The sequence below is a fragment of the Hydra vulgaris genome, chromosome 12, assembly GCF_038396675.1.
Source record: "Hydra vulgaris chromosome 12, alternate assembly HydraT2T_AEP".
Classification (NCBI taxonomy): domain Eukaryota; kingdom Metazoa; phylum Cnidaria; class Hydrozoa; order Anthoathecata; family Hydridae; genus Hydra; species Hydra vulgaris.
In genome coordinates, this window is record NC_088931.1 from 67,829,086 (window position 1) to 67,856,494 (window position 27,409).

The 27,409-nt window shown below is 26.9% G+C and overlaps 1 protein-coding gene across 3 annotated transcripts in view; it reads right to left on the reverse strand.

Annotated features, from left to right (window-relative positions):
* The window catches only part of LOC136088947 (receptor-type tyrosine-protein phosphatase alpha-like), a 165,485-nt gene that overhangs the window by 13,279 nt on the left and 124,797 nt on the right, over positions 1 to 27,409 (reverse strand). For all 3 annotated transcript variants that reach the window (XM_065814232.1, XM_065814231.1, XM_065814233.1), the window contains 4 exons: positions 13,250 to 13,289; positions 5,474 to 5,591; positions 3,354 to 3,439; positions 2,051 to 3,139 (listed from right to left, as the gene is read on the reverse strand). In XM_065814232.1, coding sequence (XP_065670304.1) covers positions 2,051 to 3,139; positions 3,354 to 3,439; positions 5,474 to 5,591; positions 13,250 to 13,289 — 1,333 coding nt within the window. The remainder of the gene's footprint in view (positions 1 to 2,050; positions 3,140 to 3,353; positions 3,440 to 5,473; positions 5,592 to 13,249; positions 13,290 to 27,409) is intronic.

A 27,409-nucleotide genomic window follows, 5' to 3' on the forward strand; every position in this document is an offset into this window, starting at 1 on the left:
ATGAACTCAAAGTGAAGTTATTGAACCTACATATATTGAGAACCAAAAAGATGATTTAAAAGAATTATTTGATGGATGCAAAAATGTAAAAAACATTTCTATACAGTACAATTTTATCCATAATTCATATTGAAAAGAAATCAGTAAAGTATTTTTAAAACATAAGATATTTTCTTAAAAAGTAGTTAGACAAGCTAAACACTCTTCAGAGTTTTTGAAAATATTTTGGATAACAGCTGCCACTTTCCAGCAAGCTGGAAAACAAGACTGTAGGCACTTAGGCACTTTTTAAATAGTTTTAAAAGTATAGAAACAGCTCCGGAGAACATTTCTGCAAGATTTTAACAGGTATGTTGTCCAGACCACAAGCCGTAGAAAAGTCTTAGCAGGAAATCACTTTAGATACAGATTTGCCCTTTTTATAGATACTGTTAAAAATTCTCCAGAAGTCACAGGTTTTGGCATTTGACATTTGACTTTTTTACAATGGTTTCTAGCAATAGTAAACATAGTAAATGTTTTCTGGAAAATTGTTTTGCTGATAGATATGGAAATAATGGTTTCGATTGGAAATTGCAGCAGCACATTGTGAGGAAAACCATGGAGAAGAGTGAGGCTTGACATGAAATTGACAAGAGGGAATAAAGGATTCAATGCCAGCCTGAATCTAAGAAGTTACGTGAGAAGTACATTAGTGAGCAGGAAGACGAAAGATTTCCTAAGATTGCAAGGCGAAAGATTACCTAAGGGCCATCATATAGAAAATCACAGAAAGAGTCCTAGTCAGCTTAAAGGTAGTTGTAAGAGATACGAAAATAAGGAGATTCTGATGATGAAGAAGAAGGAGAAAATAGTTTTAGAGACATCAAATCGATATCAAACACAATAGAGTGAAGCACATAAAAGAATAGTCTGTGGATTCAAACCTAGTTTCCCAACAAATTGGTGAATTCTTACGAATGTGAATACCCAGGCCAAGCATGTCACTATTAGTGTCTTTACAAATTAGGAAGGAAGATAATCATTAACACTAAGATCACAAGATGAGACAGACAAACTCAAATTAGTTTCACAAAGAGCATTACGCCTGGTGAACTGTGCAAGAGATAAGACTCAACAGAAGAAAAGTTACTTCGAAGACCACGAATATTAGTGAATGATAGGTTTAGAGAACTTGGTGATGATGATGGTTTTTTGTGTTTTATAGTTTTTGGTACTTTATTCATTTTTAAATTAGATTGAAAAACTTGACTCAAAGCATAGATAGTACTCAGAACACTATTTAATAGCCCAAGCAATTGTCTCATTACTACTAATAAACCCTAAGCTGTAACAAAGGGCTCCAAGTGTGACCTCAACATTGCACACTAAAAGTACAAACAGGGATACCATCCATGTGCAACATGGCACTGTTAGTACTCTGATATTTTATAGCTGTTGATAGAATCAGTCACTCCTCCTAACCTTTACCTAAAAAGCGTATCCTACAAGACAGCAGAACATGAAGCAGGTTGTACTGGATTACATGTTACCAGTAGCAAGATAGCTTGACCTGAAATAGACAAAAGTCATTATAGACTAAAGTCATTTATAAAAACTCTATTTTCTTTGTTATTCTTTGACAAGTGATAATGATGAAGTCCGTATCATTTGATTACTTATTCACAAATTAATTATTAGGTGGCATCCAGTTTTGTTTATTTACAAATTTTTTTCGTTTGCTTTTAAAGTTATCATTAAATGGAAACCAAAAAAACAGGCACATTAAGTCTCAAATAATTTAAATAACAGTTAGCAACAGAACATTTGTTAGGCATTCTTTGTTTTCACTAATAGAACATATTTTTTATATAGTATGAAAAGTTGTTATACTTTTATTTAAAATGACATAAAAACCTGGTATTTTTTTATAGAAAAAAATGCAGAATATTAGACTGCATACTTCAAGTAGGTCTTATAGTATAAAAGGTTATAAAAAAGCATTTATAAAGCTAGAAGTCAATGATAATAAAGTAAAAACAAAAAAAAAAGTTCAAACATCATAACTTACCTGGTAAAATTTGAAGGTATCTATTTTTTTTCAAATTTTCATTCAGCAAAGCTGTTTTAAAACAACAACTTTCTTGAACTGGAGCAATACTTTTAAGAATTTTTAACTCTTCCTCAATAAGTGTTTTTCCTGTGGAAGAATCTTTTTTGAGTAGTTTGTTAAGAGTAGTTGGAAAATTTGAAATTGAAATACCAGTTTGACCACATGTTACTGCTTCATAAATTGCATCATAAACAAATATGTATTGCTCTTTTGTTTGAATCATTTGCATTCTGTTTTGACGAATAGCTTCAAAGTAATTGAAAATATCAACTTTTTGTACTGTATTGATTAATCGCAACATTTCATCGACAGTAATAAAAGTGCCTGTGCGACCGACTCCAGCACTGCAGTGCACAACAGTTAGAGATTTATCTGAATATGGCACTAAACATCGAAATCGATGGCAAAAGTTTAGTAACATTGTTGGGTATTCGGGACAACCATTATCAGGCCAAGATGTAAATTGCATTTGAATAAAATGATGATCTACTTCTTTGAAATTTAATGAAATATAACGAATAATATAATCAGCAAAGTTTTCTGTTTTTGTTACACAAACATTAAGACCGCCATATTCCTCATTACTTTCTGGCCAATATTGAGCACATTTTGTTTTACCATTTTCAACTAGATTAGTAAGCATTACAATAGCTTTAGGTTTTTCATGAAATATCATTCGCCAGAAATCAACAATAGTCTCATTATTAGGAGCCTGGGTTGCAATGTATGTAAATTTTTTAGAATAAGAGTGTATATAATTTGCATTAATATAGGTGTTTTCATTATTAGAAAAATCAGGAACAAGTTTGACCAGTGAGTGATCATATGGTAAAATGTTTGCATATCTATTTTTTTTTGGGTATTTTGAAGCCTCAATGTGAGTATATATTTTGTTTGCAGGAACACTCTCAAACTGTGCAATAAGTTCTGTGCAATCTTTTGTTTTGGCATCCAAGTAAAAATTAATAAACTCCTTCACTGTTACCGGGGGCCATTTCTGAATAGTATTTAAATTGCCATAACATTCTGTTTCCTTTGGAGCAAAATCTAATAAACAAATAAAATAACTAAAGACAAGTTGACCAAGCAATAAACCTTAACTATGTCACATATATAAACCATAACTATGTTACAGATATAAACCTTAGCTAAGTTACAGATATAAATGTTAACTATGTTACATATATAAACCATAACTATGCTACAGATATAAATCTTAACTAAACTATCAATATAAGCTTTACTTTATTATAAATCTTACCTTGATTTTGAAATGATTTTTGATTACTTATATTATCCATTTTTTTAGACATCGCCAAACTATCTTCATCAACTTTTTTTCTTCTTCTAAAACAATAATGTTTTAATAGTGAAATATTTTTATAGTTAATAGATATAGTTGGATATAAATATATTCAACTAAAAATTCAACCATAAACTGTGTTAAAAATTTATAACAACTACTTTTTATTTATACTTTGACCAGGTAATTTTCACAATTATGATTATACCAGACAAGAAATTTTAATATGGGCCATATATGGCAGTTGCCCATTGACCATATATATACCACTCTCCTTTTTGTGATGACATCAGTGTGGTCCATGTAAGGCATGTGGTATAATGTGGTATAATGCTTATTTTATTATATAATAGCCTTCAATTTCTTTGAATTTTTACAATGCCTTGGAACAGTAGCTAAAAAAGGTTTCATATGAAATCCAAGTAAAAATAAAATAGAAAAAAAATTAATAACAATGGAAGTTTGCTTACATTGCCAATTATTTTAGAACCTTTTTCTGGTTTTTAATATTGCTTTCTTGCAGCAAACAAAATACATTAAGATATTTTTTCTTCTTTAAATAAAACTTTGATATTTATGAATTTTAGGAAAATTTATGTTGGATAACAACTCTCAAAAATTTAATTTTTTAGAGTTGTTATCCAACATAATTTTTCAATATTATTTAGTCCACATGTAACATAACTCATTACACACATATCTCATTAATGTAATAATGTTGAGTACATTATTTGGTCAACATTATTGAGCATTGATATATATGTGTGTATATATATATATATATATATATATATATATATATATATATATATATATATATATATATATATATATATATATATATATACATATATATATATTTTTTCTTACTTATACACACTTTGGCCACATGTGGGCAACATATACCTTTCTTTTCTGGTACTCATACCACAAAAAACAAACATGATATATTATAAATGTATGATATTGTATTGATGTATTGAATGTATTTTGATGTTGACATTTGAATCTATGATAATGTTTTGATGGATGTAATACTACATCCATCTTTTTTAATCAGGATTCTCAATTTATGCACACCGGGCAAAACTATATTCTCTTTTTCAGTTCAATACAGTAAAATTATATTATGATAATATATCAAAGTGATAAGTTTAACAAATCATTTTTATAAGTATCAAATAAAGAAATCATTTTTTATATCACTTTATAAGAACAATAATAGAAAAAAAACAACTTATTTTGTCACTTTAGTTAAAAATCCTCATAAATTCTGTTGATACATCAATATATAACCCTGATTTTATTACATTCTATAATAACAATATTTATTCAAGTTTTTAAATGTCACTGATGACTAATAGCATCATACTAAAATTAATAAAAAAAATACTAAAATTGATATTAATAATGTAGTCAATAGGGTGGAGCGATTTTCATAGCAAAAAAAAAGAGTTTAAAAACCAATATTACTGAGACACGAATCAATGTCTATTAATTATAAGATAAAAGTGAAAAAATATTTTTTGATTTTGATGAGATCTTGAGGGTCCTCTTTGGAATTTAAATTCTTGACAGGTCCTATTATTTTTGAATTTTTTTTTTTCTAAACCATATCAACCTTAGACTCAAAAAAAGCAGAAAAAAATGCTTGTTTCATAAATAATTTTTTTATTAAAAATATTTTTTAGTGAAAAAAATACTTGCAAAAATATACCTTAAAACCCCTGTTTTGTTAAGGACGGGGTTTTTTAATGAAAAAACAACTCTACTTTTTTAATTTTAATTTTTTAATAAAAACAAATATTATTTTCAAAATCAGCATATTATTTTGCTTCTTTTAAGTATCAAGTTGATAAAAATTTAAACAATATTAGGACCCATCAAAAATTTAGAATCCAAAGAGGAACCTCAAGAACTCATCTAAACTAAAAAAAAAAAGAGTAAGGTTCTTTTTTTCACCAAAAGATATTGATTTGCTGCTCAGGCAAATCAAATTTCAAAAATTTTCAAAATCGCTCCACCCTAGTAGTCAATTATTAAATAATACAACAAATTAATTAAAAAAAGTAAAATACTTAATCAAAAATGCTATCAGAATCACTACAAAAATCGGTATGGCAACCAACGCAAAAAGATATGAGTAATATGAAGCTTTCATTTTTTCAACTAGGGAAGACGAATCAATGGTAGAAGCTATAAGAAAACATAATTACAACCTCAAATTTTTTTCAATATTTTATTTAAAACTAAATATTTTTTTACAATATGCTTAAATTCAATTTGAAGTTTAAAGATTGCTTATAAACTTACTATAAATGTTGTAGAATAATATTTCCAACATAAAAATAATTGCAATTTTAAACAATTTTTTTAAATTTAAATAATATAAATGTTTTATTTTTTTAAAAAAAAGCATAGTTTTGCTTTTCAAGTCTGTGTGTGTTTCTTAACTAAAGAAACACACATTGTTGAAGTTTTTGACCATTTTCCACTAATAAACTCTTTCGCATTTATTTCGTAATTGACTTTCATTTAATTTTTTTTTGACATTATTTTCTAAAATTAAAAAAAAAAATTGACATTTTCTAAAGTCAACATTTTTTCTTGGTTTTTCAATTTTACATGCACTTAAACATACACCTCCTTTAATTTTTTTGTGAGTGTTTATTCAAGTTAATATTTAATAAAACAACTTAAAATTTTTGCTTTGTAACTAAATTAATAAATAAAAACTACTTGTAAACTAGAGTTGTTAACGAGAAGATTTTGTAAAATTTCGGAAAAAAACACATGCTTGTTTTGCAAAGGAGCATTTTTGCTAAACAATGTTTCGAAGTCCATTATGAAAACTTGAAGTGCATTATAAATTCTTCTGCAACAATAACTTGCAGAACAGTCACTTTCATAGAAAAACTTACAAAACAGGTTATTATAGATTAATTTAATTAATTAAATTAATTTAAACAGGTTATTATAGATTAATTTAACTATGCTTTATGAACCAAAAATGCCTAATTAACCAAGTAATTAAGTGCTAATTAATTATTAATATTCATTAGAGTCAAATGCATTTAAAATTTTTTATAAATATATAACAGTATTCATAATTTATACTTCTAAAAAGTCATTTAACGAACAAGAATTAAATAACATAAATAAAATGAATATCATTAAAGAAAATTTAAAGCAACTAAATCCGATGTATGAAATCTGTCAACATTGCAAAAAAAATATCCTGAAGAAAGTAGCAAGTGGAAAAGAAAATAGTCTAACAATTCAACAAGCAACATAACTTCGGCATTTAAAATCTATCCATATAATATTATGTTGTAATGTTTTTATGATTTGTAATATCTAGAAAATCTAGAAATAAAATAAAGGGAGCAAATCTTTAAAAAGTACCAACTGATTTTTCAATAAAAAATAAAATTCTTTAAAACTTAAAATCACCAGATTGAAATGTGGCAAATGCCCAATTAACCAACTATAAGCCTCAAGAAACCAACTACAACTTAAAAATCAAATTCTTTGAGGAAGAGATGTGTGTGTGTGTGAGGGTATGTAACACATCCCATAGATTCCCCTTTGATTTGATGATTGCTAATTTGCGTATATTTATATATATATATATATATATATATATATATATATATATATATATATATATATATATATATATATATATATATATATATATAGATATATATATAGATATATATATAGATATATATATCTATATATCTATATATATATATCAATATCGTCAATAGGGGCCTGGCCCCACCTAGATTTATTTAAAATAAAGTATTTGTTAATGTAAATATGTATTTATATATATGTAAATATGCAACTATTAGCCTAAACTATTTGCAGACAGGTTTTATAAAAATAAAAATAATACATAAGCTATTTGCAAAAAATAAACTTCAGCAATCCCTCATTGAAAATAGAACAAGAATTTCAAATTATTGCTCTAATTTTAAAAAAGTTAGTTTTAATTTTAAATTATTTTATTTTTTAAGTAATATGTTTATTTACAATTTATTTTAAGTACTGTAGCGTTGTTTTAATTCATTGCCAATAGCAGTTAGGCCTATTTTTAGTGGCCCTATTTAATTTGTTTGTAAGTAATATACTTTTTGATGCATGCGCAGAACTTATTGTGCTTTCAGGTGGGACAAAAAAGCACACCGCAGGGCCTCATTAAACTGGCCTAAGAAGAAAAGAAGTTTAAAAACATCACTAAGCTGTAAAATTTCACCCACCATTTTTAATTCTTGATTTAAAGAGTGAAGACTCTTTACTGCTGCAAAAAGTCAGAAGTTTTGTTGACTCAATAAGGTACAGTAATATTAGGAAACTTTATAACATTAAATGTAAGCATTTATTTATAAAAATAATGTTGTAAACATCATAAATTAGTTAATATTGCAATTTTACTGTGAATATTAACAGTGTTAATATTACAATATTGAAGTGTTAATATTAAAATATTAACAGTGTTAATATTGGTTTCTTCACCTGGATATGTAGATATAAAATTTACCATGTAGTTATTAGGAGTATAAATTAATAGGAATAGGAACATGACAAAAACATGATATTTAAAATAATGTAACAGAAATTACTGGTATAAATGTTGGTTTGACATAAACATTTAAAGAGATACAGTTAGGTAAAAAAAAATTAATTTATATTAATTTTCAGAAACTAGATTTTCTAGGACAACTCATTGTATTCTATAATTATAACAGGAATAATAATAGTAAAAAAAATAAAATTATAAGTTTAGAAATTCTAGGGAAATTGAACAGTTTAAAAAATTGATTTTAAAATATCATGAAAAAGTTTCGCATTTCTTTTATAATCAACAATCTTGTACATTTTATAACTTTTGTTAGTGAAGTACATTTTCAGGCATATATTGATTTATTTTTTCAAAAATTTATAACGTTTTTTTTTTTTTTACAGGGTAAAAATAGTGGCTCAGCCGTATTAATAAGAATCTTGATATGTGCATTAATCCCTAAATGTATCGCAAGTGTATGGCAATGTTTAGCAAGTTTATATATTGTGACACAAGAAAGCATAGTCATTTCTACAAATATAATAAGAGCTACAAACTGTTTGTACTTTTGAAATTCTTGTTCTATTCTCAATGAGGGATTGCTGAAGTTTATTTTTTCCAAATAGCTTATGTATTATATTCTGTGGCATAATGAATCAGCTATTGAAAATTGTTTACATTGTTTGGTGGCAGTTGAGTTATTCTACCTTTTACGTTGCCAATTAGATAGGCATTGAACCAGAGCCAATTTCAACCATGATGATAAGCATCATTCACAAGTTTTAAAGAATTTTTTATCAGCAAAAAAAACTGGGTTTTCAAGATATATTTTAAAATTAGTCAATATTATTATTAGTTTGATACAACAAAGGTACAAACAACAGAAGATATAAAGAAAATTCAATCACAAAAAGTGTACCACTGGTGGTACTGTTACATTTCTTAATACAGATTCAATAATTGATACTTCCAAAAAGGCACTAATTAAAAAAATATACAAAGTTTAGATTATTTAAAAATGTTTGACATTTTACCATAGAAATAAAATAATTAGAATATTTTATTGAACTGATTTTTTTTTTGGGTTAAAGCTGAAACCAAATAACTAAAACTATATAAACATTTAAGTACTGTTATGTATGCTTACAAACAGAAGTTAAGTTTTTATCTTTAATTACATGAAATCGTTAAAGCATCTTTGACAATGTAAATAATCTTGTAAAGTTTACGATTATTTATGACTCACATTGTAAACATTGTATTTAAGAATTATGGATTTAATTAAGTGAAATATGTGTTGTATTATGAAAAAAATATTTAAAAAACATGTTTAAAATTTTTTTAATGTTGTAAAAGTATTTTTTTTGTTTTTATTGACCTTTTCGCCATTCTCAGAAAACTTTATGTGAACCTATCAGAGAGTTCAATGTATATGTAATGTTACATTCTTTATTATTTTATCGATTGGTAATTAGGAAGCCCTTCTTACTAAACTACTGTTGATAAAGCTTGATTTTAAATCATGCCAAAGTCATAGTTACCATATAGTTTAAAGTTATCTTATCAAAAATATAGGTTTATTAATAAGATAAATTAATATGAACAAAATTGACAGATTATTGGCTAAGCCTTTCTTGTCATTGGGATCCGAAAACCAATTTTGGATTCAAAAAATTTCAATTTTAATATACAACATTCCCCTCGAAATCATATATAAAATAATAAAATAACTGACCAATACTAAGTGAAGTTAAGATGATGTCGGAATTAACCGTTTTGGTTGAAAATACTGTTTTTAGTGATATCAGCACAATTAATTCCATATCCCTATTATGCATGAAAATAACCTGGTTGAAACATTTTCTGAAGTATCATAGTTGATAGAGATTGTTTTGGTCACGCCTGTGTCTACAGCTGATGCTGAACGGTGTTTTATTACTTTAAAAAGAGTTAAGACACTTTTGTGTCTAACTCTTTTTAAAGTAATAAAATTATTAGGGCAGTTTTTGCTGGTTTTTACATAGGTTTAAAAGATTCAATGTCATTAAATACTTTATTTTGAAAGTATGCTAGCCCTTAACTCTCTCAGCTAATCAAAAAACGCTAGTGTCCTAACAAACACCAAAGCATCAATTACACTGACAGCAAGTCGTTGCGATATTGTTCAGTTAATATTTCCTGGCCCCACCAAAGTGTATTGTCACCGGCAGCCACTGTATATATATATATATATATATATATATATATATATATATATATATATATATATATATATATATATATATAATAATTATGTTAGAGTACCTACAAATAGAGTGCCTAATGTTTTTAAAGAACAGAGTTTAAAATGAATCATTTTGCAAATTTCTTTTTGCAAGTCGTTATTATGGAACTTAACTTTTTTATTTTTTATATAGCGCCTTAGAGAAGGTGAATTTTTGCCTATGTAAATTCCGTAGTAGCATTTAAAATACTGTAGATAAGGTTGGTAAATTTTTTATTTTGGTGAACAACCCTACTGTTGACATCATTACAAAACTTTTAGATGTTGTCAACTACTTTTCCATTTCTAAAAAAAAAATCCCTCATTGTTGAAGGAGTGAAGACTAAAAAAACAGCTGGAAAAAAAATAAAAAGATTAAGTTTAGCAATCAATCGTTATATAATTCAATTGTTTATATAATGGTTCATTATTCAATATATTATTCAATTGTTTGTCTTTGGAAGACGCATGGGCTAGTTTTTTAGTCATAAATCAGTTATAAATTAATGCATAGGTGTTTAATCCATCATGGTTTTCTAGAGTATGACTGGGCTGGCTTGGTGTAGTTAGGAGATGAATCTTTTACGCTAGTTAAATTAACTTGGAGACCATATCTAAATCAATATTTCCAAAAAGTAAAGCTATCTGTACGGTCCGAATTAAACGTAATTTTGAGACGATAACAAAACAACAATGAAAAGACTTCCACCAACTAAACACGTTGAAAGCCGCTAGTCAAAAACAATCGCTATAATATATATATATATATATATATATATATATATATATATATATATATATATATATATATATATATATATATACATATATATATATACATATATATATATATATATATATATATATATATATATATATATATATATATATATATATATATATATATATATATATATATGCATACATACATATATCACTAAAAGATCCTCCTCAGATATGGCAACAGTATTCCATATAGGGCCGGATTTGAGATTTATAAAAATAGAGAATAGAATCCGGAGTAAGAAAGTGTCAAGCTCGATAGAGAGATGCAACCTCAGCAGATGCAAATTTTGCAACTGATTTGATAAATGGTTTCCAAGAAAGATCAGAAGTAAGAATTATTCCTAGAACATGTAGATGACTCATCAAGTGCTTTAAATTACATAAATATAGGAAGATCTAGTTTCTTGCAATAATGATTGGCTGAAAAAATTGAGTTTTATCTGAATTAAAGTTCACCAGCCACTGTGAGCCCCATGCTGTAGCAGAAGTGAGATCCTTTTCAAGCTCAAATGCCCCCTCCAAGCAATCAAAGAGTGTTGGCTTCTTATCATGAAAAGAATAAATGGTAGTATCATCAGCGAACAATGCCACCATGGATGTGAGAATATCTAGAAGATTGTTAATGTAAATTAAAGAGTATAGCGCCAAGGATTGAACCTTGAGGAACCCCTGAAGTTACAGGATATGAAGAAGAGTGCTGCTCACCAAGAACAAATTTTATACTACGATTGGAAAGGAAGGATTGAATAATCTTAAAGGTGTTACCTGATACACCATAAGAAGAAAGCTTTTGGAGAAGACCAGCATGCCAAACTTTATCAAAAGCTTTAGAAATGTCAAGAGAGATAGCCTTAACTTCTCCACCTTTATCTAATGAACAATAAAATCTATCGGTTATTACTGTTAGGATTTCAGTTGTAGAACGAGAAGATCGAAATCCATATTGATGATCAGAAAGTAAGTTATTAGATTCAAGATGAGAGATTAAGTAATTGTTAATTAAAGATTGAAAAACCTTGCTCATGATAGGATAACAAATGCTCTCTTTCAGCAGGCTGGAAAACAAGACTCTGATAAGCTCTTGTTGAATAGCTTTGAAAGTATAGACGATAGCTCTGGTAAACACTTCTGCAAGACGATAACAGGTATGTTGTTTGGACCACAAGCTGTAGAAGAGTCTATGCAGGAAATCACTTTATATACAGAAGCTGGAGTGATACGAATGTCAAGCAATGGATCAACCTATTTGTTGGCAATATTAGGTAGAACGCAACTGGTGGAAATAAGAGATGATATTGATGAAAAGTTCTTAGCAAACAATTCAGCTTTGTCTTTAGGTGAGGTGACAAAGTCTGAACCATACAAGAGAGGTGGAATAACAGTTTGCCCTTATTATTGATACTATTAAAGATTCTCCAGAAGTCACAATATATGGCTGCTATTCAAAATAAAAACATAAATAAGATTTCAGGCACATGCTTTATTATATTCATACTTTGATTTCAAGTCTAATTCATGGCCTGCGTGCCATGTGTTTGACAATTCTGGTTTAATCAAACTTACTGTGGAGAGTAGCAAACATATTATAAATCTATCAATATAAAGTCAATGCATAGCCAGTTTATATTCCTTGCAAGTTAAAATTTAAAATATTTGCAAACTTATTTTAAAAGTGGTCTTTTAATTTAAAGAAAATTTTTAATCTCTGAGGAAAAACAAAAAAATTCATATATATATTTTTTCAATGTTTTTTTGCTAAACTAGTTTGTGAGGTAAGGATCATATTTAATTTTAATCCTATAAATTTTTTAAAAATTTAAATAAAAAACAACAACAACATAGTGTAACTAATTTCAGCTTTAGTTTTAAATTTGTTTTATTTTGGTAAATTTTATTTTAAATTTTAGTGTTTTATATCACTTTTTTTTTTTCAGTTTTTAGTAGCTTTTTTATAAGTTTAATTATTATGGTCTAAATTTTGTTTATTTTAATTACTATATTTTAAATATTAATACACTTTAAGATAACTAGCAATCATAACTCATTTGAAAAGTTCTTATTAGTTAATGAACATGTAAAAATAACTGTTATCATATTTATCCTATGCATATATAGTCTAAAATAATAACAAAAAATTTATACTTAATACACATTTGGTATTAATCACCGTAAAGAAAAATTGTAAAGATATACAGCTGTCTGCTAAACCCCAAAAAAAAATATTTTGAAAATTACCAGTAAACTCAGGAAACCATGGACTAGTGTGTATTTGATCCTAAAATACAATTAATAAAGAATAGCTAATATACAAAAAAATAAAAATTCTGAATTTACACACTCATTAACATTATTAACAAAACTTACACACACAGTTGATTTCAATAAAAAAGGCGGCATATAACTATTTTTAAAAAATTTTTGATATATATATGTGTGTGTGTGTGTGTGTGTGTGTGTGTGTGTGTGTGTGTGTGTGTGTGTGTGTGTGTGTGTGTGTGTGTGTGTGTGTGTATATATATATATATATGGACAAGGAGAGAAATGAATTTTTCTCTCTTTGTCTCTCTCTCTCTATATATATATATAATATATATATATATATATATATATATATATATATATATATATATATATATATATATATATATATATATATACATATGTATATATATATATATATATATATATATATATATATATATATATATATATATATATATATATATATATATATATATATATATATATATATATATATCTATATATATATATATGTTGCTTGTTTTGTCAGCAAAAACTAAAATATTAGGGTTCAATTTTATATTATTAATGTCTAGTTTTAATTGTTTTTGGAATTCATTATTTATGTTTTGAAATTTTATAGTTTTAATTAAGTGTAATAAATCATAGAAAAAAAATAAATAAATAAAAAGAAAAAAGAAAAAAAAAAATAAAAAAATAAAAAAAAAAATTTTAATTTACAATGGTCTATTCTAAAATCTGCCCCTGCATATAATAACATTTCCAAAAAATGTGTTATGTTTGCAAGAAAAATTTGAAATAATTACTCATTTAAATCAGGAAAATTTATTAAATAAAAAATCTGAATTAATTTCTAAATGTAGGCACAAAAATAAATACCTCTTAAAAAATTATAAAAACAAATGACCAAATTAAACTATCCCCATTCCAAAGAAATTTATTTAATAATTACTTTCTGTAACTTCCCGTTAACCAAAAAAATATAGTAATTAAATTTTTTTTATAATAATTTATAACTTCCTGTAAAATATTTTTTTCTATAAATTGAATTTTTTTGGAAATTTAGTAACTCTTCCTGATGATCCAGCAATGGTGAAACTTCAAGTTGAAGAAAAAAGTTAGATAAGTGTTTTTTACTAATTTATATATGTATGTATATATATATATATATATATATATATATATATATATATATATATATATATATATATATATATATATATATATATATATATATATATATATATATATACATATGTGTGTATATATATATATACATATATATATATATATATATATATATATATATATATATATATATATATATATATGTATATATGTATATATATATATATATTAGCCAATCTCATAATTTTTTTTCGACAACCGATTTTTATGCGGAGTGACTAATGAGTGGCCTAGCAGTCATATTTATTGTAAAATTTTTTTAACTTTTTCTTGATAGAAGTATTTGCGCGGATTGTTCAAAATTACACTTTTTACAATTTTTGACTAAATTTAGAGCAATTTCCAAGCATTGGCGCAAATAGATTCTAGTGTCAAATACATTTAATTTGTTGAACGACATTTTCTTAACGTGTTCCTCTACCAAAAAAAAATGCTGTGCTTATTAATTTAAAAAATATGTTGTACCAATCTTTCATTGATTACAATAGATAAATTAACACTTTGGCCATTGTAAAGTGATTTTTTGTTATACAACAAACTTTATGATTTTTATCTCATTTTTGTATCAAATAATGTTTTTTTTAAAAAATACTGCTTTAGGTGCTCTATCGCAGATATGCTATTCTGCGATGCGACCTAATAGTCGCATCACAGAATAGCATTTAACTTGAAAGTTTACGCTTGCTTCATGTTGAAAAAAAGCCTAAAGTAGCCATCGATCTAAAGATTAGTGAAGGATCCAGCATTTTTAGTGTTTGAGATAGCTAGAAAACATGGCGCAAATTCCAAACATTTGTATGTTTATACTTATATCAAAGAATGATGCTTTACACAATATAGCTATGATTGGAGGCTGGGAACAAAAAAAGGGCCCTAAAACTTCATCTTCCCTGCTCCAAACTTGAGAGCAACAAGTAGGTAAAATAATTTTTAGCTATCTTTAACAAAGTTTATATTCATCAATAAATTTTAAGTTTCATAGTATTATCTCTCAGCGTTCATAAACTATGACCATATAAAGTTTAAACCCCCCTTAATTTAAGGGGGTTAAAAATTTTATATGGTCATAATTTTTGAATGCTTAGAGATTGTGAAACAATACTTACAATTTATCGATGAATATAAGTTTAGTTAGGAAAAGCAAAAAAATTATTTTATCAACTTGTGCTATCAGGTTTGGGGCAGGGGGATAAAATTTTAGAGCTTTTTTGTTCCCAGTCTCCAATCATTGCAACTTTTTATAAAACATCATTATTTGACATAAGTATAAACATGCATATGTTTGGATTTTGCTCCATGTTAGCTATCTTGAACACCAAAAAATGTTGGATCCATCACTGCCACAGATCTCTTGTTTCTGAAGCAAATTTGCTTCAGAAATCAGTGTTTAAATGTTGCAAATGTACAATAAATATTAATATACATACAAATTTTCAGCTTAAGATAAATATCTCAAGAAAATATGTAAAAAGGTTCAGAGTTCGCAGTTAGGTATCGGATCAAAATTCAGGTTATTAGAAACAATCAATAATGAGAAAATGAGAAAGCAGAAGTCGTAGCTAGCTCCTTGAATCCACTCTTCTTTCTTTCTAATGGTTTTTTACAAGAACTCTTTATTTGAAGTAGCTTCTGAAGCTTCTCCCAGCTCATAACATGCTCTACATTATCTTGAATAAAATTTACTGTAAGCACAGAAAAGTTCTTATATGAAATATTTTTCTTAAAACAAGAAATACAGTGTCCTCAATAAAAAATGGGACAGCATGATTTTTTTAAAAAAAGCAAAAAAAAAATTAATTTTTTCTCAAATATTTTTTAATTTTATTTAAAATATGTCAAATAATAACTTCTATTACACAATATTTGTCATTAAAAATAAAAAAAAAGTCAATAAAATAGTTTAGTAAAAATCGCCTAAAATAGGAAAAATCAACTTTTTTTTTAAAAAAAAGGTAAAATTGAGTATGTTTTCTAATTTTTTACATCTATGTTGTTTAATATAAAATGCTTTATGCAATTACATTTTCCCTTGATATAACTAAAGAGAAACTCAATCAGTCTTAAGTATAATATATTCATTTTTAATACTTGCTTGCATAACCTTTTGCCTCAATAACCGCTTGGCATCTGTGGGGCATGCTTTCAACTAGCTTAACAAGCTAACTTCAAGTGAACTCCAACCTTTTAAAAGTGTCAAAAATAATTCATCTTCGTAACAAGGTTTTTTGTCTTTTAGTTTAGAATCTAATATAGACCAAAGGTTGTCAATTGGATTAAGATCAGGTGATTGTGTCGACCACTCAAAGGTCAACACAATCATCTTTGTATATATCTTTTATTTTTATTGTGTATGTTTCTTGTTTTAAAAAATAAATATCCTAATCTACAATTTATTTTTAAAAACAAGAAACATATTTCTTGTTTTGAGAAATAAATTGCTTAATCAATGGTCAGTAGATTTATAATTTTGCTGTGAGTTCAATATCGCTGTGAGTTGTTAGCAACTTTGAAAGATTTTAAAAGTTTTGGAATTCATTGCATCAAAAAAATCTAAGGGAGTCTCATCCATTGGCATTTTTTCAAACTATGACTTAGAATATCAAAAATTAAACAGTAGTCTGGTGAAATATACAACTCAAGACTTAGTGGCTGGTCTTTATCAACAAAAAACTGCTTTCAGAAGGATTTTAGCTTTCTTTCTATTCATTTTTACATCTTTCACATATTTTTCAGACCTCCCTTTTTTTTTGAAACAGAACTTTTTACAATTTTTATATTGTGATCTCGGTAAAAAGATACTAACGCCAGCACCAAACACCTCTATGGTTTTACAATGATTTGAATTTCACCTCTGCAGCAAGCTCAATATACATCTGACAATAGTCTTGTTGATCTTAAAAGTTTAAATTAAAAATAATGCAATGTAGATAAAATAAGATACAAAATGACACTGCTAAAAACTTATTACATTTAATTTTGACAAGATAAAATCAAAGTGCTATTTCTTTTGATTTCATTTTTATTATATTTCTGCGATTTTAAGAAAAGTCTGTCATTGGAAAAAAAATTGGTTCAGAGTTATTTTCTTTGTGTTTTACATCTGGTTTTAAACCATTGTTTTTAAACAACTTGTTACTTTATGACATAAATTATTCTTAAATAATAAGACTAAAATATAAAAAATTATGAAATTAAGTTTTACTTTAAAAATTGCAGAATCAGAAAAGTCGCTGGTCAAAAACCCTGATGCCCTGGAGAGAGAAATGTAGTCAGCAATTCTATTGATCTTTTGGAGTAATTTATAACTCAGAAGCCTGCCTGTTTTTAGCTAAATGCAACTGAATTTCATGAAATTCAAGGCGTGTGAAACAGCTCCATATTTGTTAATTTTCATCTAATGGTCTGATTTTTTCCCGCAATTTCACAATAATCTCTGCACTTCTCAAAAGTCTAAATGTAAATAATTCTAAAATTAGAAACTTGTACATTTTGTTTTTGCAAAAAGGTATTTTAAAGTGAATTAGTTTTATCTTTACCTTACTATTTTTTGAACTTTTATGGTTTTATGATATAAACAGTTTATTCTCAGGCTTAACAGTTTTATTTACAGCTAGGGCCATATAAAACTCTCCAACATGATGGCAGGAGGGTAACAAGAATAATGGCCAAGAAACTTAGCTAATCTTGTACAAACCTCTTTTAAATAGCCAAGTCTTGAAGTGGGTAAACTGCATGAGATCAAAAGCATCTGACAAATTTCTAACTGCCATAAATTGGGCCTGAATGCTACTGTGCTTTAAAACCACGTTTTTTTTATTTCATAAAGAATTTGCGCACTAAATTTCTATTCACGCCGATTGTTTGAAAATGCCTTTAAAAACTCAAAAAATGTTTAAAATGTTTAACTTTAAAAGAGTAACACAAGTATCATCCAAAATAAAAAATTTTAAAATTTCATTAGGAAAACAATACCTTAGGAATATTTTATTACACTCTGTGTACTAAAATTTATTTACAAGGGTCAAAATAGGATAGGTTAATATATACACATTTATTTATTTATATTTATATATATTTATATATATATATATATATATATATATATATATATATATATTTATATATATATATATATATATATATATATATATATATATATATATATATATATATATATATATATATATATTAGGACGGGTCATACTTTTTTTTTTTTTTGGCTATAGCATTAAAAGTTGTTCTATTGGTCCAAAATCTAGGGACCATAAGATTTTTAAAATTTTAAGCTCAGTAAGTACTTGCAACTTTTAGTTGAAAATGAGGAAATAATGTGAAAACGCATATCAATTTTATAAAGGCATATTCTTATTAATGTTTACTATGTTTAGTTTATATTACATCCGCTGGTACATGAAATGATATTAGATAAGTCTAAGTAACCATTAATTAATCATACATAACCTTAACTCAACCCAAAGTAATACTAGCATATCATAAATTTACCCTCATCAAACCCTGTATTATGGTAATATATGTGTTTAACATGTTCAGTTTTATATTTTAGATTGCTTATAAAAAGTGATTATTGATTCTTGCTACAACAGGGTTTATTTTAATCAGTTGTTTATAATCAATCAAGTTGGTTTCCATTGTATTGAGTATTAATAAATGGGGTCCATCAGCACAAGACTTTGGGCTAAACACTCAGTTCTGGGCCAGCCAGCAGTTGCAAAGAGTGCAGTCAACTGTATAAAGAAATTGATTGATAAAGTTAAGGGTCTTGCTAAATATTCCAGTTCTAAGAAGACATCTATCAACTACCAAGACTGTTTGAAATCATTACAAACTGTATTTGATATATGTACTTGTAAATGTGTTGACAGTGGTATACAAGAGAATTCGCAATGTTATTGTCCACTGTCGCATAAAATACCTCCAACAGAATTGTCTTTCTGGTTGGACCAAAAAACTGAAAGGAAAATGTACATAGGTGCTATAGATATAAAAGCTACAGGTATGTTGCAGAAGAAAAAAATGAGAGCAGTCAAACATTTAAAATTTGAGGGCAATCAGAAAATAAAATATGAGACAAAAATAAATTATATCTACAACAACATGAGTGATGATGCTGATGATGATAGTGGTGAGGACGTAGAACTTCAACTAAACATGGGTGATGAAGTTCTTGATCATGAAATTTTCAGTGGTGAATCTGATGATGGTGTTGCAGCACTCAAAAACATGAAACAATATCCGGAGTTGTGCAAAGCTTTGGACAGATGCAAGATTAGTAACAGAGATGCTTGTCTTGTAGTGAATGCAGTGCTAAAAGATATGAAGCTATTGTCAGCAGAAACTGCAGTAGATCCTGCAAAACTTAGACGTCAGAGAGGTCTTTGGCGGCAGAAACAAGTTTTTAAGCATGCTGCAGAGATGCAAGAATTAATTTGTATTGGATTCGATGGGAAGAAAGACTTAACTTTTGTTGAGAAGTCTGGTATACGTAGAAGCATAAGGGAAGAACATTATGTTATTGCATCATTTCCAAACAATAACTAGATTGATCATGTAATGCCAGAAACAGGTAAAGCAGCTGATGTTGCAAATGAGATATTATCGATAATTGCAAATACAAATTCAGCAAGTATGCTACAAGCAGTTGTTTGTGACAGTACAGTAACCAATACAGGCAAACAAAATGGTGTGATTTGAAAATTAGAGAAAGGCGTTGCAAGACCACTGCAAAGGCTTGTTTGCCTGTTGCATGCTAATGAACTACCATTTCGGAAACACATTTCTGCTATTGATGGAGGATGTACAAGAGGTCCTAGTAGTTCCAGTGGTGTAATTATGAGTGCGCTAGACTTTGATCCCAAGGATTTACCAATTTTAAAGCTTAAAGCTATGTTAGGAAAAGTGGTTGAGATTAATGACGAGGTTAAGAACAACCTAAATACAGATCAAAAATATCTTCTTAGAGCATGCTTAGCAGTGCAGCAAGGTTATACAAATAGTGATGAAATTAGGTCTTTACAGAACACAATGCCAGGAAATTTAAACCATGCTAGGTGGCTGACAAAGGCAAACAGAATTTTGAGATTGTATATGTCAAAAGAAGCCTGTTTCCCATCACTATACAAAATTGTATGCTTTATAGTAAATGTTTACGCTCCTTCATGGTTCAATATCAAGAGTCATCCTTCTTGCGCTGCTGGCGCAAAGAACTTTTTTTACTTGCTGAAGCAGTGTCATGAGCTTGGAGCAGAAGATTGGAAAATATTAGAGTCTGTGTTGCAGAACAACAACTACTTTGCCCACTCCGAAAACATTCTTCTTTCTGGTGTTTGTGACAATGATGATTCTGTACGACATTTCTGTTGTGAAAAAATAATTAATTTGAGAACTAATTCGTGTAGTTCTTCTGTGCGTGTTTTTGATAAGTCAAGTATCAAGCTAAACGCCATTGCTTTGACTTACGTTGATATGATTGACTGAACTACAGCTAACCTCACACCACCACCATTGCTAGCAGCTATTGAGAATGAAAAACTTCAACACTGTCAGTTTGATTTCATTTTTGGTATACCCTGTCACTCTCAGGCAGTTGAGCGTGCTATCCAAGATATCTCTGCAGCAAGCTCAACCGTTTTTGGACATGAATCGCGACATGGAATGATTTTACAGTGTACTGCATCAAGAACAGAACTACCTAGTGTTAGCTGTAAATCAGACTTTTTGTAAATTACATTTCATTATATTGTTTCATTGAACTAATAATATCTAGAACTTTACCATTTAAGTAAATTTTATGTTTCGACGTCGATAACACCCCCTTATCGTTGACAGGACCGAAATTAAGGGGGTGCATGTTTTTTTTTGTTTTTTTTGTAGTAAGCAAAAAAATGCTTATAACACCCTCAAAAAAATACTTCTTTGCGCTAGCCATGGATATGGCCTTTGTATCATATTAAGTGCTTGATGAACATCTTATATTTTTAGCTGTAAGCCTTTAAAGGGTAAATCTTTGCAGTAAAGTTGCAAGTACAAGGCACCTGTTGTTTTAAATGTTTTTGGCCTTTTTACAATAAGTAGCACCTAGAGCAACTTTTTAGACCATAGCCAGGTTAGCAACTCTAAAGAAAAAAAATTATGACCCCCCTAATATATATATATATATATATATATATATATATATATATATATATATATATATATATATATATATATATATATATATATATATATATATATATATATATATACATATATATATATTTATATATATATATATACAATATATATATATATATATATATATATATATATATATTTATATATATATATATACAATATATATATATATACAATATATATATATATATATATATATATATATATATATATATATATATACATATATATATATATATATATATATATATATATATATATATATATATATATATATATATATGTATATATATATATATATATATATATATATATATATATATATATATATATATATATATATATATATATATATATATATATATATATATATTGTATGGCTGTTGCTTCTCTTATGTATAAAGTATGAGCTCATCAAGGCCACAATTGTAACCTCATTCTCAACTATGCTTATTGTATGGCTGTTGCTTCTCTCATGTCTTAAGAATGAGCTCATCAGTTGTAACCTCATTTTTAACTATGCTTGTATGTCTAGGATTATATGTTCGACAATTTTTTTGAGTTTTGTGTTTGTGACATTATTCACACATTAATAAAACAAGAAACCTAAGCCTTAATCCAACATTGCAGTTTCCTTTAGTTATTAGATAGTAGATTATTGGTTATAATTGGAAACTATTTTTACAAGATATATATTTATATTGTTTTTTTTACAATTATGTTTTATAGATTTTATTTCATGGATTATACTTTTTTAATGTTTTAGACATTACTAGTAATAACTGCAATGTTTAAATGAAACTAATTATAAACTTTAATTGCACCACAAAATCATTATTAATTTGTAATTAGTGTAATAACATTTAGATTTTAACTAATTAAAAAGCTATAATTAAAAAATATATATATTATTTTGTTGGCCTAATTTTCAATATAATGTCAAATTTTCAATATAAATCTATTAGATCTAACAGTATATATAATAATGGTATTGACATTAAAAACAATTTGCCGCATTTTTGCTACTAATTAAATAAATTTAGTGCCATAAATGTAGAAAAAACAACATAATAACATCATATCAATACAAAATAACACCATTTATGCTGTTATTTCTTTTATAAATATAACATAATATATATCATTTTTATATATTTATCATTTTGTTCATTCTGTATCAGTACTTTTATGATGTGATATGCAAAGTCTTTTATGATGTGATATGCAATTGATTGGATATGCAAGGTCTTTGCAAATGGCAGATGCGTTTTTATAACGGCAAAAAAGAAAATTAAAGATAAATATAAAGAATATTGGAAAAAAAAAAAAAAATCTATATATATAAATATTAATTATTTATTTTATAAGCACAAATAACTTATCAACGATCATATAAATTAACTTGAAGCAAACACACACCAAAAAGCATTAAAAAGGAAAAGAAAAAATATATATAAAAAAATAAAAAAGAACTTCGAATTTTTTAACACTTTATAAACTTAAATAAGAAAAAAAAAAAAAAAAAAAAAAAAAAGAAGGAAAAAAAAAGGTAAACAAAAGAACGAAAAGTAAAGTAAACAAATAAAAAGAAGAAAAAGATAAGAAGAATTTAATAATCAATTAAAAAAGAAAGAAGAAAAAGTAGTGTTGGGAGATTTTTATTTTTATTTTTTATTATTTCTTTTTTTTTTGTTTTAAATAATTTTCTTTTTTCTTTACGATATAACTTGTAATCATGATTATAATTCATTAGTTATTATTTTTCAGTCATTATATTATTATTTATTTTCTCACATTATTTTATTTATTCATAGTTAATTGTATTTATTATTAGTCCTCGTTTGATACCTAGTTATTTAATATATTACATTTATTTTTATATTATGTTTTCATAAACTTATTTATTATTGACTTACTTTTATTTGTTATTCTTCTAGTATCTTTGTTGATAATATTATTATTAGTAACAGTTAACAGTAGTTATATTATTATTAGTTTATATTATTAATATAGTAGATATTATTATAGTATTAGTTTTTTTATATTCGATATTTATTGTTGTCATAGTTACTTTTAACATTAGTTCGTGGTTTGTCTAATTTTAATTTATTTTGATTGTTTAATTTTATAAAAGTCAGCTTTTAATTACCTTTAATGTCAATCCTTTTTTCTATCATTGTTCTTATTTTTTTTGTATTGCTTTAAAAATTATTTTCGATTACTCACGCTAACGGTTACCCAAGTTTTAAATTATTAAATTTAGTCTTTTACTTTGTATTTATTTTTTAAATCTCTATTTTACACTTTAGTCACTTTAATTAGTTAATACTGCATATACATACAAATATTTTTTCTAAAGATTATGGCATTTAAATCTCTCTGCAATACATGTCATAAAAATATAACTGATAATCAAAGAGCCATCCAATGTGATCTGTGTAACTCATGGGTTCATGCAAAGTGTACCCATATTGATGCGTACTCTTATAATCTTCTTTCAAATGACTCGTCAGATTTTTATTGTCATAGTTGTTTATCTAAGAGTATGGCGTTCAGCTCGATTTCCAACTTCGAGCTTAAGTCAACATTATTATGCGAGAATATACCTACTAGTTCATTAAACTCTGTTGAGACTCCAAGTAATCATAAAAAGATCTTTAAAGATCTAAATAAATTTCCCAGTTCTGTTAATTGCAAATACTATGACATTATTGATCTCAATAAAACTATGCTTTCCAATTCGGAACTATTTATTCATCTTAACATCGCTCTCTACCATTCCACATTGACGAACTCTGTAGTCTTATCAGCTCTCTTAATAATTTTTCCTTAGCAATAGGTATTACAGAATCTAATTTATATATAAACGATACAAATATAACTGATATATACATAAACGGGTTTAATATTGAGCATTGTCCTACTGAGGCTAAAAAAGGAGGAGCACTTTTATACTTAAGCTCAAATTTAAACTACGTAGTTCGTAATGATCTTATGATTTACTCATCTAAATATTTAGAGCCTATTTTTGTTGAAATCGAAAAACTTAGTGAATCAAACATAATAATTGGCTGCATTTATCGTCATCCCTCAATGAATCAACATGAGTTTACTTCTTCCCACTTAACTCCTCTACTTGAAAAGCTAAGTAACGAAAAAAAAAAAGATCTTTCTAATGGGTGATTTTAATATGGATCTATTAAGTCACAATGAATCTAATCCTGTTTCTATATATCTTGATTCTTTAACTTCTTACTCACTAAGCCCTTCTATAATTTTACCATCACGCATAACAGCTACATCTAAAACGCTGATTGACAACATATTCACAAACTTTCATTCAACTGATCAATACTCAGGTAACCTTACGATTTCAATTTCAGACCACATGGCACAATTTATTTGCATTCCTGACATACCCAAACACCCCAAAAAAGTAAAAACTTACAGACGATGCTTCAAAAAATTTAATAAAAGTTTATTTATTGAAGAAATTTCTAATATCAACTGGGAACTCTCCATTAAAAAAGATGATGATGTTAACAAGTCTATGATTTTTATTTTAAAAACATTTGATAAAATTTTAGACCGACATGCTCCTAACAAAATACTAACCAACTAACAAATTAAACTAAAATCAAAACCTTGGATAACGTATAGAATACTTAAATCTATCTCAGTTAAAAACAAACTTTATAAAAAGTTTATAAAATCAAAAAATATTTATAAGAAAAATGAATTATTTACAAAATTTAAATTTTATAGAAACAAAATTTCCAATTTATTAAAATTTAGCAAAAAAACATACTATATTACGTATTTTAATAATAATCTGAATAGTGTTAAAAACACCTGGAAGGGAATAAAAGAAATCATTAATATTAGACCTTCTACACACAATACATCTTTTAAACTTAAATTGAACGAAAATCTTATCACTGATCACACTGCCATATCTAATATATTTAACAATTTATTTAGCACTATACATAGCAAACTACTTAGCAAAGCCATACCCCAAAACGCGTATTTAGTGACTTTCTTAACATCCCAAATGCTAAATCGCTTTTTATTAATCCTGTAACTGAAAATGAAATATCTGTTCTCATTACAAACAAGCTCAAAACTGAAAAAAGTCTTGGTCCTAATAGCGTACCTACATTCCTCCTTAAACTAGTCCCACACATTATTTCAAAGCCTCTCTGTACTGTTATAAATAACTCATTTAAAAGTGGTATTTTCCCAGATATTTTTAAAGTTGCCAAAGTTATTCCAATATTTAAAAAAGGCTCTTTACTAGATTTCACCAATTATCGACCCATCTCCTTGCTTTCTAATATAGGTAAACTATTTGAGAAAGCAATGCATATTAGGCTCTATGCATTTCTTGGAAAATTTAAATGTTTTTACACCCATCAGTATGGATTTCGTGCCAATCACTCCACAACTCATGCTCTCATTGAAATGACTGAACTGATTAGAAAAGCAATCAATGATAAATATTTTGCATGCGGCGTATTTGTCGATTTACAGAAAGCGTTTGATACAGTAGATCATTCAATTTTGTTAAAAAAATTAGAATATTATGGGATCAGAGGCGTACCCCTTAAATGGTTTACTTCGTACTTAAACAATAGAACACAATTTGTTTCTATTAATGACTCAAAGTCTACCCTTGTAAAATGTTCTAATGGTGTTCAAGAGGGTTCAGTATTGGGACCACTGCTTTTCCTTCTTTATATTAATGATCTTCATACGTCCATTAAGTTTGCTACTGTTTACCACTTTGCTGATGACACTAACCTAATGCTAATTAATAAATCCTTAAAAAAAATTAACAAACACATTAACCATGATCTTGCCAATCTAGTTCAGTGGCTTCGCTCCAACAAACTTTTTCTAAACTCTAATAAAACTGAACTTATTATCTTTAAATCAAATAAAACAAAAATCTATAAACATATGAACTTTAGATTAAGTGGCAAAAAAATTGAACCTGTTAACTCAATTAAATATCTTGGTATAAAAATTGATTCAAATCTTTCCTTTTTATCCCACTGTGAAGACTTAGCAATGAAACTAAGTAGATCTAATGGTATGTTGGCCAAAGTTCACCATTATGTTAATCTTGAAACACTTTTGAACATATACCATGCTATTTTCGGCTCACATCTTATATATGCATGCCAAGTATGGGGGCAGTCCCATCAACAAGCTCTTATTAGGTTATCCCACCTCCAAAACAAGGCTTTAAAAATTATTTATTTTCAGAATATCAAATTTAATTCTAATGTGCTCTATCTAACTTCTAAAGTATTAAAACTATGTGACTATATTCAATTTTCAAACTGCCAATTTGTCTGGAACCACCAACACAATAACCTACCTTTAACTTTCATCGATTTCTTTTCCAAAAGTGCCAACACTCGTTATCACCTTCGTTCCAATAGTAATTTAAACCTGTCTGTCTCTAAACACTGCTCTCATAAATACGGACATAAATCTATAAAATATCAAAGCATTAAAACTTGGAACAACCTTCCTTATGAACTAAAAGCTCTCAATTCATTCTCAACCTTTAAAACTAGATTATTCTATTTTTTATTAAAAAAATATAGTTAGTGTTTATAATTTCTATAATCAATTTTTGTTGTCTTTAGTATTTTTTTTTTTTTTTTAATTTCTATTATATATTTTGTTGCCATTACTATTGCTTATTGTTATTTCTATAAATATTTACATTACTATTATTAA